General features: G+C 40.3%; 2 protein-coding genes across 3 annotated transcripts in view; both read left to right on the top strand.

Annotated features, from left to right (window-relative positions):
* Window positions 1–2,288: 2,288 nt before the first annotated feature.
* ZBTB14 (zinc finger and BTB domain containing 14) lies at window positions 2,289–8,437 on the top strand. Its single transcript, XM_069004515.1, has 3 exons — window positions 2,289–2,388; window positions 4,627–4,696; window positions 5,111–8,437. The coding sequence occupies exons 2-3, from the start codon at window positions 4,694–4,696 to the stop codon at window positions 6,452–6,454; spliced, it is 1,347 nt and encodes a 448-aa protein (XP_068860616.1). The 5' UTR covers window positions 2,289–2,388; window positions 4,627–4,693; the 3' UTR covers window positions 6,455–8,437.
* The window catches only part of AKAIN1 (A-kinase anchor inhibitor 1), a 32,922-nt gene continuing 20,217 nt past the window's right edge, over window positions 5,202–17,906 (top strand). The window contains exons 1-2 of one of the 2 annotated variants that reach the window (XM_069004516.1): window positions 10,420–10,959; window positions 11,511–11,751. In XM_069004516.1, the coding sequence (XP_068860617.1) occupies window positions 11,724–11,751 (28 nt within the window). In that variant the 5' untranslated portion in view covers window positions 10,420–10,959; window positions 11,511–11,723. Of the gene's footprint in view, window positions 5,260–10,419; window positions 10,960–11,510; window positions 11,752–17,906 lie in introns of those variants that run through there. The other variant, XM_069004517.1, reaches the window with a different exon arrangement.

Below are 17,906 nucleotides of genomic sequence, written 5' to 3' on the forward strand. Positions count from 1 at the left end.
AGAATTTGGGAGCAAAGTTAAGCCTGGGAAGAAGGGAGAGGTGGAGGAAAGGTGTTTTAAGCTTCAGCTTTTATTTCTCATTACCCTACTCTGATTTGACTGATAACAAATTAAAATAATTTCCTCAGCTTAAGACTGTTTTGCCCATAACAGTAATTGGTGAGTGATCTCTCCCTGCCCTTATATGTCAAAACATGTGCCTTTCAATATACTTTCTCTCCCCTACCCAGCTGACCCTGACTTTGGTGGGCACCAGGCATCCAGTCAGGGTCAACTCACCACACACAGTTAGACAGTAACAATGATTTTTTTTTTTTTAGTTCTTCCAAATTCATAGTTGCCTAGTCAAGATATTGAACATATGCTTCCCCTAAATTAGTATCTCAGTGGGAGCTACTAACGATAAAATTTGAAACACTCAGAAACCCACATTCAGCAGTAGCCTGAGATACAGAAAAGCAGAGAGAAAATGGATAGGCATACCTTTTGTAAGGTACCATACTTTTTTTCCCACTACTAGTTTAATTCTGATTACTGACATTACAGCAGAACCTGGCCCTAAAAGTGCTCTGTCAGGTACTGTACAGATAGAGCAGGAGAGAGAGTGTTAACAAAATGAAGAGGTGTCATTTGCTGGTCAGTGTGGTAAAGCAGCAGCTACGTGTTTCTCAGGAGCAATAAGGTTATTGCACGAGTGTTTGGGACACTGTTAAAGAGAGAAATAGCACGTTGTGAAATTGTAAAAGGGAAGCTCCTTCCACACTGGAGAGAGTTCTTGTACAGGATTCAGAAATACTTCAAAGACCTCATACAATCAATAGAATGGTTTGGGCTGGAAGGCACCTTAAAGATCTACTTCCAACCCCCCTGCCATGGGCAGGGACACCTTCCACTAGACCAGGTTGTTCAGAGCCCCATCCAACCTGGCCTTGAACACTTCCAGGGATGGGGCATCCACAACTTCTCTTGGCAAGCCGTTCCAGTACCGCACCACCCACACAGTGAAGAATGTCTTCTGTGTATGCAACCCAAATTCCCCCTTTCAGGTTGAACGAAACACTCATTGTCCTATTTAAGTCAGTTAATTCTGCCTTCTGAATGCAAATCACTGATGTTACTACAAAAACAAACCTGGAAGTTTTGACTGCCCAGGCAAAATAGGCACTTAATTTCATTATATCTAATGGGGGTGGGGGGAGGGGTGAGGGGGAGTAGGGGGGTTGGAAAAAAAAATTAATTAAAAAAACAGCAACACAAAATGATACAGCTGGACCAAAATTCACTACATATGTCAGTGCACTACACAGAAACCTCTCAGAAAAGGCTCAGGAAGGGGAAGGAGTTTTCAACCCCATTGCAAAAGTCAATCAAATCAGGAGATGACTCCACTAGTCCAGTGACTTCTTTAATTCGCTGTACTTTCCAACACGAGTACTTACCGAGATTTTTCTTTTTCCAAGCAGACCTCCTGCATTTTACACTAGCAGAAACACTGTAAAGTTTTATTTATGTACAAATTATTGCAGTGAAAGCTGTGCCATCAGGGTAGCATCTCATGAGATGCTTTTTGGAAAGAAAACCGGAGGTGGGAGATAAACAGCGCAATAAAAGCTTTTATTCCTTCCTAGCGATCATTTTAAAATTCAGCCTCCCGAGTGTTTGCAAAGAGAGGGCAGGCGGGTTTGGGTGGGCAGAGCTGTTCCGCTCTCGCCGGCAGGCAGGGCTCACAGAGCGGAGCAGCGGGATCGCTCCCGCACCGCCACCGCCGCCCCTCCGCGGAGACGCGCGGGCGCGCCCCCGAGCGCCGCCCAACGGCCGCGCCGCTCCCGGCTCGGGGCCGAGCCCGCGCCGCGCTCGCGGCCGTGCGCCGCCTGGCGGGGGGAGGCCGTGCCCGCGCCCGGGGCTCGCACACGCGGCGGGCGCAGGCGCGGCCGGGCGGGGCGGGTGCCCGCGGCGCGGCGGGAGCGGCTGTGGTCCGCGCGCCCCCGCGGCCTGAGCCGCCCGAGGGGGGCGACGCGCGGAGGAAGGGCAATGGGGGCCGGCGCGCCGCGGGCCCCGCTCCCCCCTCACCGCCTCCCCAGCCTCCTCCTCCTCCGCGCTCCCCGGGCACAGGCGCGCCCTCTGCTCGCACCGCGCATGCACGCACCCCCCCGCCCCCCCCGAGTGCGCGCGCGCGCGCACTGGAGTGCTCGTGCAGGAGGCGGCGGTGACGGCCGGAGAGACGCGCGCAGGGCCCCCCCCCCCAAAGCCCCCTCCCCAAATTCCCCCCCATTCCCTCCCTCCCTCCGTCCCTTCCCCCCGTCCCCCTCCCGCGCGGCGGCAGTGGCAGCGGCAGCCCCCCCGCGCTCCCCCGGGAAGCGCGGCTCCGCGCGCGCGGGCGGGCGGCAGGTAAGCGCGAGCCCTTTCCCCCTTCCTCCCCCCACCCCTCCCGCGCCGCGGCCCGGCCGCCGTTGCGCTGCCCGCGCGCGCGCTCTCCCTCGCACGCCCCCTCCCTCCCTCCTCCTCCTCCTCCTCCTCCTCCTCCTCCTCCTCCCTCTCCTCCCTCTCCTCCCTCTCCTCCCTCTCCCTCTGCCATCCCTCCCCCGCTCGCCGCCGCCGTTACAGCCCCGGCAGCGCGCGCTGGGTGAGATGGCGCTGCCGCGGGCGCGCCCGCCGCCAGCAGCCCCGGCGCCGCCGCGCGCCTGCCTCCCGCGGGCGAGGGGAGGGCCAGCGGGAGGGGGAGGAGGAGGAGGAGGAAGAGGATGTCCAGTGGCGGATGCGCACGCTGGGGCGCGCGGGTCCCGCGCGGCGGCGGTGGCCGCCGCAACAAAGGGGCGCGCGGCCGCGTCCAGGCGGCGGGAGCCGCGCGAGAACCGTTGGAGCGGGGGAGGGAGAGAGGGAGGCACGGACGGACGGACGGACGGACGGAAGGAGGGAGCGGGCCGCCGTCCCCGCGCAGCCCCGTGAGGCGGCGGGGCGGGAGCGCCGGGCTCGCTCCGGAGAGCGGCCGCCTGGCGCTCGCGGGCGCCCCCGACGCCGGGCCGGGAGCGCGGGCGGCGCGGCAGGGGCCGGGCTGGTCCCCGCCGGGAACCCGCCCGTGCCGCGCCCGCGGGTGCGTGGAGCGGGCGTGCGCCTCCGCGGTCACGGGCACGGCCGCCGCGAGAGCCGGCGTGGGGAGGCACCGAGCGCGTCCCGAGCAGTCACAGCCCCGCACACACCTCCCCGCCGCCCTGCGGGGGTAGCGGCCGTGTAAAAAGTGCGTGGAGGAATGAATCAGAATTGCCCAGCGGAATAAGTAACCAGAGCTCTCTTAAATCAGAGCTGGAAATGCTGTGGGCAAGTGCCCGCTCTGCCCCATTCGCAAAGGACTAACGTTGTTCTTTGGCAGTCACACACCCCTGTGTACTCTGCAGCCCTGTTTTCAGCCAATTACTTCTATAATTATTTCGCTCTTAGGGTCGACAGAATTGCAGCAGAATTGCATACTGTTTAACAGGACGGTGCAGTTGCTGCTAGATTATTAGCAGTGACATCTTGCTGCTTGCTTAAAAAGAAAGCATTTTTCCCATCTTGGAAAAGATTCTAAAAAGATCCCGTTGAAATAGTTGTGTGACCTACCATCTTCAATGCTCGACTGATACATTTTCCTGGGCCAGCAGACCCAGACAGCCCAGAAATAGATACGATATTGCTTTCTCGTTTTGTTTCCTTTTGTATATTTCAAATATTTACAGACCTACTATCTGGATATCTTAAAATTCGATTATTTAGAACTAAGAAAATAATTTTGGCAGTCCTTTTTTTACCTTTTTAAAAATTTTTTTTTTAATTTTTCTGTGTAGCCAGGGACACTTTAGCGGAGATGCCAGACCTGCAGAGGTATTTGTAGGGAGCCAGGTGTTCCCATACCGTGTGAAACACACAGCACCAAGAGTGGTAGTTGCAAACCTGTCATCATACCTGTCATCTGCTTCTGTTTCATATATGGTTACGGATAAACTGGAATTTAGTTAGGGAAGAAATTCCCAGCAGATCTGTGCCAGGTGGCACAGGATTTGTTCCAAACCACATAATTTAAATTTCCCTCCTCTCCGCGGTGTGTTTCCCTCTTCTGCACAATGAGATGTCTGTTGGGACTGAATAACTGGAATTGTGTGTGTTGCATTATCCTGTTTTCTGGTATCTCCATAGTTTGGAAATCTGGTACACTTGTCTCTTTCCCTGGTCCTGGATGAGCACCCCCCCCCGTCCCTGGTCTGCTGTCCTTTGAGATGCTAGGTCTGCTTGCCAGACCCTCTGCTAGGCTTGCTCAGCTCTCTGGTTCAGCAGAAGACTGATCACCTTGATAGGTTGGTTACTGCGTTAACTATGATGGTTCCTGGGGAGGCTTTTCAGATCTTTAGATTTAGTGCAAAGTTAAGTAGCAGGAAAGTGGAACCTGCGAAGTGCAGTAGCCAGAGAAAAGCAAACACACATGGTTTATGCAGTTGTCTGTAGTATCACTGAAAAAATAACTGGGTATTTTAAGGGTGTATTTTATCTTACTTCAAATAATTGAAAATGCTGTGGTTTAACACCCAAATTTAGAAGAATTTTTGGAATTGATTTTACAATTTCTTAAGATGTTATTATCTTCCTGTCTTTCAGGCTGAAGGTGGCCAATTCTGAGGATTAATTTAATAATTATTTGCTCAGAAAACTTCCTGCATTGTTCATGGTAAGGCTTATATTTGATAGTTCAAATTTAGTTTGTTGTGCTGACACGTTTACAGTATTTCTTACACATTTTTTAGTGTTAACATTTCCTTTAGCTATAGTAATGACTTATGACTTGGATCATACATTTACTGAGAATTGCAGTTTCACAGAGAAACTTTTCAATTTTGTATAACTGAATCAATAAAGATTTGAATAATTGTAAAGTATATAACCTAGGGAAAGACCTTTATGCATTCACAATTTTAAAGTCAGTTTGAGAGTAATGCTTTTAGAGTCTAAAAGGCTTTTTATGGTCATTTTATGCAAAAAAAAAAAATTGTTTGTTTGTTTTAATTATGTAAATTACTTCATCTGTTGGGATTTTGTGGCTTAGACTGCTTTATAATTACAGAACTTTTCTGTTAATTTACAGGAGTTTTTCATCAGTATGTCTGAAACCATTAAATATAATGACGACGATCACAAAACTGTGTTCCTGAAAACATTGAATGAACAACGTTTGGAAGGAGAATTTTGTGACATCGCTATTGTGGTTGAAGATGTTAAGTTCAGAGCCCATAGGTGCGTGCTTGCTGCCTGCAGTACCTACTTCAAAAAGCTTTTCAAAAAACTTGAAGTTGATAGTTCATCAGTAATAGAAATAGATTTTCTTCGTTCTGATATTTTTGAGGAAGTTCTCAATTACATGTATACTGCAAAGATTTCTGTTAAAAAAGAGGATGTAAACCTGATGATGTCTTCAGGCCAGATCCTCGGTATTCGGTTTCTTGATAAACTCTGCTCTCAAAAACGTGATGTATCTAGTCCTGAAGAAAACACACAGTCCAAGAGCAAGTACTGTCTAAAAATGAACCGTTCTATGGGGGAACCCAATGACACCCAAGATGATGAGGTGGAAGAGATTGGAGATCATGATGACAGTCCATCAGATGTGACAGTGGAAGGCACTCCCCCAAGTCAGGAAGATGGTAAGTCACCAACCACTACCTTGAGAGTGCAAGAGGCAATTCTGAAAGAGTTGGGAAGTGAAGAAGTTCGAAAAGTAAACTGCTATGGCCAAGAAGTAGAGCCCATGGAAACAACGGAATCTAAAGACTTAGGATCTCAGACTCCTCAGGCACTCACATTTAATGATGGCATAAGTGAAGTGAAAGATGAACAGACACCAGGCTGGACCACAGCAGCTGGGGATATGAAGTTTGAGTACTTGCTTTATGGTCACAGGGAACACATTGTATGTCAGGCTTGTGGCAAGACCTTTTCTGATGAAGCACGTTTGAGAAAGCATGAAAAACTACACACTGCAGACAGACCATTTGTTTGTGAAATGTGTACAAAGGGCTTTACCACGCAAGCTCATTTGAAAGAACACTTGAAAATACACACAGGTTACAAGCCTTACAGTTGCGAGGTGTGTGGGAAGTCTTTTATTCGTGCACCAGATCTAAAAAAGCATGAAAGAGTTCACAGTAATGAGAGGCCATTTGCATGCCACATGTGCGATAAAGCTTTCAAGCACAAGTCCCACCTCAAAGACCATGAAAGAAGGCACCGAGGAGAGAAACCTTTTGTCTGCAGTTCCTGCACTAAAGCATTTGCTAAGGCATCTGACCTAAAAAGGCATGAGAACAATATGCACAGTGAAAGAAAGCAAGTTACAGCAGCCAATTCCATCCAGAGTGAAACAGAACAGTTGCAGGCAGCAGCCATGGCTGCTGAAGCAGAGCAGCAATTAGAAACTATAGCCTGTAGTTAAAACTAAAGCAGGAACTTTATCAGAAATAATATAAGAAAGGAAACGGAACAAAATCTATTGTTGGTATACATTTAGACTGATAATCTTTTCAAGAAAGCATATTTTTAGAGGATTTGAATGTTACATAGGAATACATAGCATTGCTTGGTTAGGTATTTTAAAACATTTCAGAGATGGGTATTCTTAGAATGTGAAACAGTTTTGTTGTCATTAGCAGTATAATGCACTAATAACTGCTTTAATTTGAGAATGTGATCAAGTTCTCTACAAAACAGGGATCATCACTGGCTGATACTTTGCTTCATCCAGTATGGAATACTGAATACAATGTAAACATTGCAATCAGTGAGAATCAGTGAGTTATGTTTGAAAACGCTGAGATCTCAAAAATCACAAACATGGAAAGAAAGGATTTGGTTTTCATAATTCTGAGGTGTTCTACCTACAATTTTTTTGAGAAGCAGACATTGATTTCCTAAGCTTTTTAATTCCTCCTTTTTTGACCTAATGTAGGTGGTACAACAGAGTGTAAAGGAGGATGGTGATCAAAATGAAATTGCTTCTTATTCCATTACCTCAGATATCCTCTTATTTTTATAAAGGTGGCAAGTTTTGATTAAATACTTACGTTCTTGAAAAAACTTCATTATTCACAGTGATTCTGGTTGGCAAAGTAGAAGTGTCATGGCATTCACCAGTCCCTTCTGTGGGCAAAAAAGTCTGCCTCATTTGTTTTTTTGTTCACTTTTATTCAGGGCCCCAGAGATGGGACCGGGCCACAAAGGGAAAAGGGCGCAGCATGGAGGAGACGTGCTCCTTACTCAAACCCAGTAGAAATCAGTAAAACCTAATACAGCCTGAGACTGTTTTTTATTATGCAGCTTTCAGGTCACCTAACCTAGCACAATGAAGGCAGAGGAGTAGCTGCATCAGCAGGTGACCAGGTGTCACTGCCAGACTCCCAAAGCTGCAGCCACGGGTGTCACATACCTGCCGGCAGGGCTCAGCTGGGATTTGTGTCATGGTCATACCAGCTCATAGGCCCTGTTCAGGTTTAAAAGCTTCCACCTTCTGACACACCACCTCTTGTCAAGAGGTAGACTTCAGTGAGTGAGTTCTGTCATAATTGATCCTGAGTGAGTGTTCACTATTAGTCGGTTGCTTAGTGTATTTTTTTTAAGACCAGCTGGGGTACATGCTGATTACTTAATAGTTAACTCACAGAGTCAACAAAATAAGTGGTCTTTGGATTGCAGTCTGCCACAAATAGTCATCAAGAGAAGACACAATAATAGTGGCAATGTAATCCAAAGCTATATTGAGCCTTTATTTTGAATTTGTAAATACTACAACTGTTGTGAAAACTTCATTTGAAGTTGGAATGGGCAAAAAAACACACTCTTGGGCACATGGTTGGTAACATTGGTCACTTGCGATACCTATAGCATATCAAAGTGTTAGAACAGTTTCTGGTAAGTTACTGTGTGGTAGATCACATCTTGCTTTTCTAAATAGAAATTTAAAATAGTGTTTTTGGAACTGTTACATGGAACTTCGATTATTGAGGGGTTTTTATTTGGTTGAGGTTTTTTTACAGCTTCATTTTATTCATGTATTCATCAGGTTAAGCAGTTATCTTAAAATGCCAGTAATTGTTTGAACGCTGGTCTGTAAATAAAACATGACCTTAATATTTTAGAAAATGTAAACTTTGGACCTTTACCAATATATTTTTTTAAAATGTTGCTTCATTTTACATTCAGTAATATTAGTTTGTAAACAAACTATACATTTTGTACCTGTGCAACATCAGAGGATGTGTATTCATTGCATTTTATTGGTTCTCTTGAGGAACATGAAAAATGACCATTGTTAAAATGTTTTACTGTATATGATCATAGATATAAAGATAGTAGGTCCAAAATAGGATCTACTGGTTTTTTTTCTAAATATATTAGTCTTGCTATGTTTTCTTATCTGAAATTGTGTGCACTTCTTCCTAGGTAAATTGGGGTTGGTAAGACTGTACAAAACAGATCTGTTGTGAAAAGGGTTCAGAACTGTAAAACGTGAAGAAAGTAAATATTCTCAAGGTCTGCTATGAAGAGTGCAAGAAGCCACGAGCTTAAATTAGAGCAGTAAACAATTATGTTAGGAAAAAAAACCCAAACGTTTAAAGGACTTAATAATGAATTACTAAAACAGAATGCCTGGGGAGGTACTGCAATCTCCACTAGTGGTGACATTCAAGAATGGGTTAGACAAACATCTATTAGGAGTGGTTTAAATATGTTTAATTCTGCTTTGAAGTTGAGGGATAAGCTAAATAACCTCTCAAGAAGAGCCTCATTGTTTTGTTGGTTTTTTTTTTTTTTTTGAAAGTAATAAATTAAGATGGAGCTCACTGGGACAGTGGACGCTTGAGTGGAAAGACAGAACTCAGGTGTTACAGTTAAAGAAAATTGCCCCTGACTTTTTAGCACAAGTAGTCAGGCTGTGAATCTGAAATTGTTATAGAAAGGCAGGCTTGCATGAGAAGACTTACAGCTGAAAGTGTGATAACGTTCTGTGTTACATCAGAGTAAACTCTGCTATTGTTACAGCTTATAGCTGTAAAAGTTACAAGTGCGGAGGCATGGAGGTGTCCTTAGCTGTATACATGTCCTTGTTAATGTGTTCTAAACAAATCTGTGTATTCTGAAGGAATGTTAGCCTATATATTGTGGGGGTGTGTCTGTGAAGTTCAGGTAAATCTGTCTGCATCCTACAACACAGCTGCTCCCATCTCTCTCCTGTCTGTGCCAAAAGACACTGTGTACAAAAGCAGGTGTGAGTCAGCTCCAAGCCAATGAGGTTTTCCAGGATGATAAACTGTAAGCTGTGAGCTCTGTTGATTGAGGAACGGGGAAGTTTTAAGTTTTGCTTTGACAAGGATGGCAACTTCTTTTAGAGTTTGAGACAGTGGGTGAGATTCTGTCCAATTAATGGAAATTTTGCTGTTGGCTCTGTTGGGGCCAGACTAATCTAACATTCCTTAGCAGGTTTTTTTGTTTGGATTTTTTTAAGAGAAAAAGGAGCAAAAATAACACAATAAACTGTGCTTAATTTCTCATCCTAATTGTGTTAGCCATGGGTATGCTGCTGATTATTTGGCACAACTCAGTTTGGAAACGAAAAGTTCGGCAAAGAATACCTTTCAGCTATTCTCCACTCCCCAACCCTTCTTTTACACACTATTCTTACCAATATTTTAAAAAATATTAGAAAATGAAGCAACTCACAATTGAGTCAGTACTTGTGGTTTTATTTTTCTGCTTTGATCTTTTAGAAAGGTTTAGACCTGGTGATTAGAGTTTTAAAGGTTGTTTTATGAAAAGGAATTCCTCATGCTTGCTTCAGTAGCAAAAGTTGGAGGTCAGCTTCTATTTGTTCCTGTAAGCTACAGAATACTAAATACTCCTCAAAATCTTGCCGTTTAGGTAGCCAAACTGGAGTTCTTTTGAGGATCTGGCCTCAGCTTTCTAATACAGAGATTACTTTCATAATTCCATTATGTAAGGATACTTTAATAGAGTTGTGTGAAATACAGAATAAAATATCAGATAGTATCAGAAAGTCTACCCTAAGGCTGGAGTATATTTTTAGGGGCATATTATCTTTTATTAAGACAGACATTTCTAGTGTTATAGAGGAGACAAAGCATTTATAAAAGAGACTACTATAAAAGAGACTATATCTACTTCTCGGAACAGATGCCTTTTCTGAATGTAAACATTTACAGATAGGTACAGAACAGGATAATTCTGCCTGGAAGGTACAGACAGATCTAAGGAATTGTCATCTTTTTCAGTTAGTCCTTAGATCACAGTAGTGTGCCCAGTCAGCCAGAAATGTGCACATTTCATTAAAAATTCCATTACAGCAGTTGGTCTGTCATTTGTCTTCATATAGATCTAAAACAATTATAGTAACATTCTTACTCATTTCAGAACAGATGGAGGATTTCCATTAATAGATTTGTTAAATATGTGCCATAAGAGTTGAGACACCTATTCTCAGGAAGTATTTTTAAATGTAGTGGAAGAAATCTGAAATAACAGAATAGCTAAAAATAGTGATTTAGGCAGTATTGATATGTTCTCCAGTGTTTTTCTCTCCACTATCCTTCCATATTATTTTTATTTACGTGCCCTGCTCATTTAGATATTTATAGAACTCTGCAATTTGGTGAACTTCAGTGGTTCCAATATGAACAGCAATGCAACTCTTTAAAATAGAAACATTTTTGAATCTGGTTAATACATATTTTTGAATTTACTGGTATTTTTACTATTTGGTAGCTAAGCATCTAATTTTTTATAGGTAAACCTGAAAAACTTGTGGACCATATGAATAAAGATGTACTACATCTGACTTGTTTGGTATATGGGTATCAAAATCCATGGCCAAAGCAGAACTTCTGGATACCTGTATCTCAGATTCCTTCCATGATTTTTTTTTTTTTGGTGAGTCTATAGTTTGAGAGCACGAGTTTGTAAAATGAGTGGTACTAACAAGAAATTCCAATTCTTACTTAATCAAAATTCCAAATGTATTTTCTTTTTGATAGTACTGAGCCATTTTAAAGAAGTATAAAAGACAGTAACAACATGCTATATATTAGGCAATGGATAGATTTAAAGTTGTATTTTCATTCAGAAGTAGAATAAATTAATAGATATGGTACATTGAATATAGATCATCTTTATGAAATCATTAAAACATGAGAGCTCTTTTTGGGTTTTTCCACCAAAGCATGGACGTTTTTCTTATGTTTAGAAAAATGCGTTTTCTGATGTAAACCCATTCTGTTAAAAACAATCACCAAAACCACCCAAACCTTACAGTGCTTACACTTGCAGTTTTCTGATCTCCTCCCAATGGCCTATTTATACATTTAAATAATCTGTATATGCAAGCAACTTAGAGTATTTTTGTCCTTTAAAATATTCTAAAGATCAAGCTTCCCTGCATCTAAGTTTTCATTCTTCACTAATAAAAATCCTTTTTCTTTCAGGGCAGAGGGTACCACAAGCAATGCTTACAGGAACAAAGCACTGTAGTGGCATTGCAAATTGTTCAGACAGGAGAATGGAGTATAGTGGAGCTCTACTAACTCCACTGGTGGGGCTTCCACTAGGGTCAGTGGAAGAGCAGCCTCAGTATAGAGCAGCTTAAGGCATTGTGGAGCTGCCTCCTGAGACAGCAGCTTTGTGCTGTGACTGCCATAATGAAACGGCAAATTGTTGCTAAAAGAGGTAATCTCATTTTCTCCTTTCCTTTCTTGCTGTTACCTTTTGCACCTGTTTCCTCCATCTTGTTTGCCTCAGATTTAGTGGTTTTTTGTGGCTTTAGAATAAGCCAGTGGAGTGATCTTACATAAGAAAGCAATTCAGTGCTTAAGTGAGTTGGTTTTAAATTGACCTACCTTGTCAAACCAATTCATTAAGTTTGATCCAAAGTAAGTGGCAGGAGCACATTGCTGGAGTTAGGAGAAGGAATGGAGCAGGACTTGCCCAACGTTGGCACTGAATTAAATACAAGGGGATGAAGCACAGCACAGGTTGCACAGTGCTTGTGAGAAGCAGCCAGGCAACAGAAGGGATCAGACATCATCAGACATCATCAGACATCATTTTTGCAACATCCACTGCTGGTAGACTTGTGGGATTGTGAAGAGAGTAATCTGTGTGTGTCATTTCTTCTTTTTCAGGAGAATGGAAATCTGATGGTTGAAGTTGTGGGGGCTTTTTTTTCCTCTTTTTTTTGTTGTTTAAATTAATCTGATCCTGTTTGCCTCTTATCTAACAGTTCTACACAGCCTTGAATGGTGGCAAATTGCTCAAGTTAAGGAGAAAAGAGTTCTTAATAAAAGACAATAGGTGTTTAATTCATTGAAGGACAAAACTGGAATCCCAAAGGGATAAAAAATTTTTTTTTTTTCAACAAGTTAATTTTTACAAGTATTAGAAGTAAACAATATTCACTTCATAGTTATTTGCATCTATTTTTGATCTGTTTTAGATTGCTTGCTGGGTGAAAAAAAAATCACTCTTTTTAGTCAATGCAAATAATATAACTCCAAAGTTTAGGGATAGATTCTGTATTTCATTAAGTGAAGTCAGCTAGACTGGTTTTATCATAATTTATTTTTCTGCCTTTTAAGTTTAGGGTTCTGTGGAAAACCTAAAGTTTTCAAATGAGTGATTTTGACTTATTTCCATGTATAAATATGAATCCCTATAAAGGCCTGAATATAAAAATTGTAGGTTTTCTTACATTTCCACTTGATACTTGACATTAATGAGTTTTAAATGTAATTCTTGAGTTGTGTAGCTGAGGCTTCAGAAGGCATTCCTTGTAAAGAGTTGCCTTCTTTCAGTGTAAAGTTGTTCCCTAGAAATGAGTTTTGTTCTCTGATGTTTCTCATGGTTTTCTGGTTTTAACATGAATTTTTTTCCCATTTGAAGTAACAGCATTTGAATGTTTTCTTTTTACATGGTGCATGTTTTTATATTACAGCTATTACTGATTTTGAAATTTTACTAATTCATCCAAATTCTCCAGTAAGAGTTATAACAACCACGGCCACTATATTCTTGCTCCTAAATTATAAAACAGAACTTACGCCACGATTTGGAAATATAAACTTCGTAATGGTGGTGTAAGATTTCAATCTTTAACTTCTCAGCACTGTACAAGAAATCTTATACCCCTGAAAAGCAGTGAGATCTCTTTGACTGCTTGTATTGGAAAGAGTTGATTTTTAAAAACATGTGTATATGTGTGTTCTATTTGTATTTCTCGATTGCTTTATCTTAGATCAAATAAGGGAAAAAAGTTCAACTGTCCATTTGGAAAGTAGGAAGGAGCAGCTCTACCCTTTTGTATTTCAGAGGAGTTAAAGGTCAGAACATAACTGGGCTTGGTTATTAGACCAACAGTTATCTACAACTCTACATACAGTAACAATTAAAACTTACAGTTTATAAAGAGCCTGACAGGTTTGCTTATGCTATAGTTTTGGAATTCAGGCTGCACAAAAAGCCAAACCCTGAAATACTTGAGAAATTCTTGTTTTAAAATGTGATTGCTGCCATCATAAACAGAGGTATGTTAGACTCATTTTTTTTTTAATTGAAGTGAACAATTACCCATTTTAAGAATGTTAGTCAATGTTTTTAATAGAAGTGTAGGTTTCATTTTCCACTTCAATAATTACCTTTTATCCGGTTATGTGACTTTCTTGTAGATCTCCCATTGTTTCAAGGACAGATTAAATAGAGTCAGGCAGGAGCTCTGATTTGAAGTCATAAATTCTACTGGTGTAGGATTGTCCTCTTCTAGATACTTTCCAGATGGACATGGATTATGATCTGAGAATCTTACTAACCTAATTTAAAGTTTTTAAACTCTACCATTTTAAATCCTTTCTTTCGTATCAAAATTGATGTTTTCAAACTTAATTTAAAATTCATATCTCTATCTTATTTCTCCATGTTTCTTTTTTAGCCATGCATGATGAAATCCCCATTCTTTTTACTTTATAGGACAAGTTAGAAAGCTGCATTGTGTATTTACCATTTGTATTTCATATTGCTGTAATTCAGTATAATTTCCCATTCTCAGTACTTGAACAATCTAAGCTATTTAGTAGCACATTCAAATTATGACTTTGGTATTTACCTTTTATGAGCCTTTTTTCTTTTCTTTGAGTGTTAAATTAAGCATGTGGTTTAATATTTAGGTTTACTTCTATAAAAATATATAACTGGTTGATTGAGGACTCTAATAGTATCTCTAATAGTATTTTTTTGCAAGTTTGGAAATATCTTCATTTGTTCTAAAGCTGACTTTTCTTCTCCTTAGGTCATTGGCTAGCTGTTCTGCCGTGGATCATAAATGCTTCTTTCTTTTTAAGTTCCTTAAAAACTTGAGCAAATGTCTAGTTTTATGATTTGTGTGGCAAGTTACACACACCAATAAGCTGTGGTATGATCAGAGTCTTAAAACAGTTTTTATAGAAAAGAGAAAGACACATTAAAAAATATTCATTTTTAGTGTAATGAATGTTGTGCTGATAGGAATAGAAAAGATTTGAAGATGAGAATTTCACTTGAAGGAGACTCCCAACCCATCCTATGCATTTTCAGTATGGTGCAGAATGGTATGGCCTGGTCCTTGTCAGGAGACAATGGTCATGTGTGAGGTTCTTTAAAACCTCTGCCTGTGTTTCACAGTGTCTCGGCTAGATCCAGAGTCATTAGCCAAGGACTTGACTGGACTGAATTCCTTGTTGTATAAAAGAATTCCTGTGTGATGGAAAGTCTCTAAGTTTTGGACGGTGACTCATCTGTCTTGGTGAAGGGACTGACAACCAGCAGAAGTGTGGCAGGTAGGAGCAGTGATTACTTTGGCTCCACTGCACAGTTGTATATGTAGTAATGCTTTAGGTGAGTCATTGAATCTTTTATTTAAACCTCCTGAATTTATCTAGGTCTTGTTGATTGGCTTTTGTTTTGGGTTCAGCTTCTCTAATTTTGACTCTGATCTATAACAGAAAGATAGCAATTTACTTTTTATGAGACTGTTGGAAGATAATCAGTAGTGGGTGCAAGGCATTCAGATGTTGTGAGGGTGGTGATATAATCAGCTAGAAATATTTCCTAGATGGAAGTAGCTCTTTTGGGATATCTTTACAAGCTCTGAGAAGTCCTGGGGTGGATGCATCTTTGTGATAAAGAACCCCAACAAACAAAAAAACACCCCAAAACTGTACAGTTTTTTCTCCTAGACTCTGTTTAAAATTTATTCATATTTGTAAATCTCTCCCCTGGTCTACTATGTAGTTTATCAGATTAATTAAGAAAAATGAGTAGACCAATGAATTAAAATACTAGTGGCCACACTTGTCTTTAATGGTATTCACTTTTTCCTGTCTTGGGAAATATTGCATGTTCTTGCTTCTGGCTTTCAAGGTGTCTTGTCTTTGGCTTCCAGAAATCTGTGCACTGCTATTCTTTTGAAGTACTCATGGAAAGGTAACTGGCTTTTAATTTAATTTTTTTTTTCCAGGAGAATGGCACTTGTGTCCATTTTTATTTTTCTTTTCTACCCTCTCTGTTTTTTCTCTCCATCTGTCTGTTAGAGATATATTAATCAGAGAGGTATTAAATGTTAGATTTCTAAATCTAGGATCCTGACTATTATGATCCCTTCTGTACAGATTGCAAATTGACATTTCAAATATTCATCTAATGTTTAGGTATTTCTTGCTGACACTCAGTCATAATTTCCACTAAACAGCTTCCCTGCAGTTTCAGATGTAATATATTGCATCTTGGCTAGTAAAGTCTTCTAATGTTAAGCTTAACCATAAAATTACAGTGACTGTAATCACTTTTTGAGACCATTATGATCATAGCCAATTTAGCAAAAGACATCAAATAGTTCAAGCAGTTTCCTAATCATATTAATTTTCCCTCCCAAAAAGCTAGATTCGATTATTAATGTGTAAGTGTGGGAAGAAATAAAGAAAAAAAGCTCAGAGATAATTAGTTCTCAAAGTTGGGAAAAAAAAACCCCAACATTTTACAAAATATGATACTAGCATTTGATGTAAAATGCATGAAATCTTGATTATATCTTTATATTAATTTTATTATAAAATGTGTTCATTTATGTTTAGGTGATTAGTTCTGAATGATTCTTTCAGAAGAGAGTTTACAATGTTACCTGTACGTTCTTGTTAACAAAACATTGAAACCTTGCACATCATCAGGTGGAAGGGGCTCCTTCATGAATACATATTTACAAGGCTTCTGAACCTATGTGACCAAATAATTGTTCGCAGCTCCATTAGAATAAAGGGCTTACTTCAGATCTAAACCCAGAGAATTACGAATAGCATGGATGATTTAAGGTGACATCAGTCAACATGATTTTTGTAAGTGTCTAAAAATGCTAGCTATCTGTTAAAAATGTCTTAAAGTTTTTAACAAAGTACTTTATAAGTAAGTCAAGACTTCTTCAAAAAGGTCTTTGAAGATACAAACCAAAGAATTTTTACGTCCCCTGATGTCATCTGGAAGTCAGTAATTCCTCACTTAAGCATTAAGAATTTAAATGATACACAAGGCAGAGACTGTATAATTACTGATAAAAATATATATACAGATGTTTTTGTAAATGTTTTCATGCTTCCTATTTCATGCAAGTTGATAGAATATCTTTATTGTATTTTAATGCTATAACCTTCTTTTTACCAATGTGCTTCATTCTCAAGGGGTGTTTTTTGTATAAGTGGGCATAGCTAGTGTTGTTTTCCACTTATCTGAAGTTAAATGAAAAAAAAATTAGTAATGCATTCTTTGTTTTGAGGTTGTACTGCATTAACTGCACTTTTTTGGGGGAGGTGACAGTTCACTATAGACCTCTGTCCTGTGCAGTTATTTCAGTGGTTTTTTGGATGCATTTGAACTTGTGACCCAATCCAAAATTCAAAAATTAATTTTATGACAAAAAGAAGCTCAGAAAGCTTTTTGATAACATTTTTTCTTCTAGCAGAAAACATTACTTGCTGTTAGCTTTTAATTTGAGCAAGAAAACAGAAAGCTCTAGAATAAAGTGTGACTGGTTTGAGTTATTTATCAGATTAAATACAGATAGCAGTTAAAGAAAGATGTTCATTAACATTATTGTTAATGAACTGTATTCTTTCACCAAAATGGTGTAGGTTCTGTTACCAAGTTGCTTATACCCACCTAGAATTTTACAGGTTACTTACAGACTTTCATATCACTGAATCATATTTATTGTTTTGAAAATCTTTTGACAAGCTGCTCCACCATCTCAAAACACAATCCGTTAGAAACATCCATATAATTTTTTTGAGAATGTATGTAATAGAAATACATCCAATAGATTTTTTTTATTATTTGAGAAGTGCTTTAATACCTGTTTTCATGGTGGGTAACTCTCCATCAAACATACCAATCAAGCACTAAGGGCCACATAACATATCATAAAAATACCAGTGTAGGTTTTCTTACAGTCTTTCCAAATTATGGATCAGTCCTGATTTTCTAAAGATTATGGGGTATCTTCCACGTTTCTTGTAAGAATGCTCAATATTGCTGACTGCATTCTTTTCTGCATTTTATGTGGGATACTTTTACTAGAAATGCTTATAATTGAGTTCTTAGGTACCCTGTTAGTTCCCATAGTTAAGGTGAAGGAGAATAATGATAGGTGAGGAAAGGTTAGAATAGAAATTTTTGAAGTCACATTCTTAAAGGGAACACCATTCCTGAGCAACCAGAGTTATGTTGGTTAATTCAGTTGCCATGTGAGAGAAATGAAACTGAATCCCTGAAATGTAAGATAGAAGAGGGAAACAAATGGCGATAAAGAA

This window comes from Aphelocoma coerulescens, chromosome 2, assembly GCF_041296385.1.
Source record: "Aphelocoma coerulescens isolate FSJ_1873_10779 chromosome 2, UR_Acoe_1.0, whole genome shotgun sequence".
Taxonomy (NCBI): Eukaryota; Metazoa; Chordata; class Aves; order Passeriformes; family Corvidae; genus Aphelocoma; species Aphelocoma coerulescens.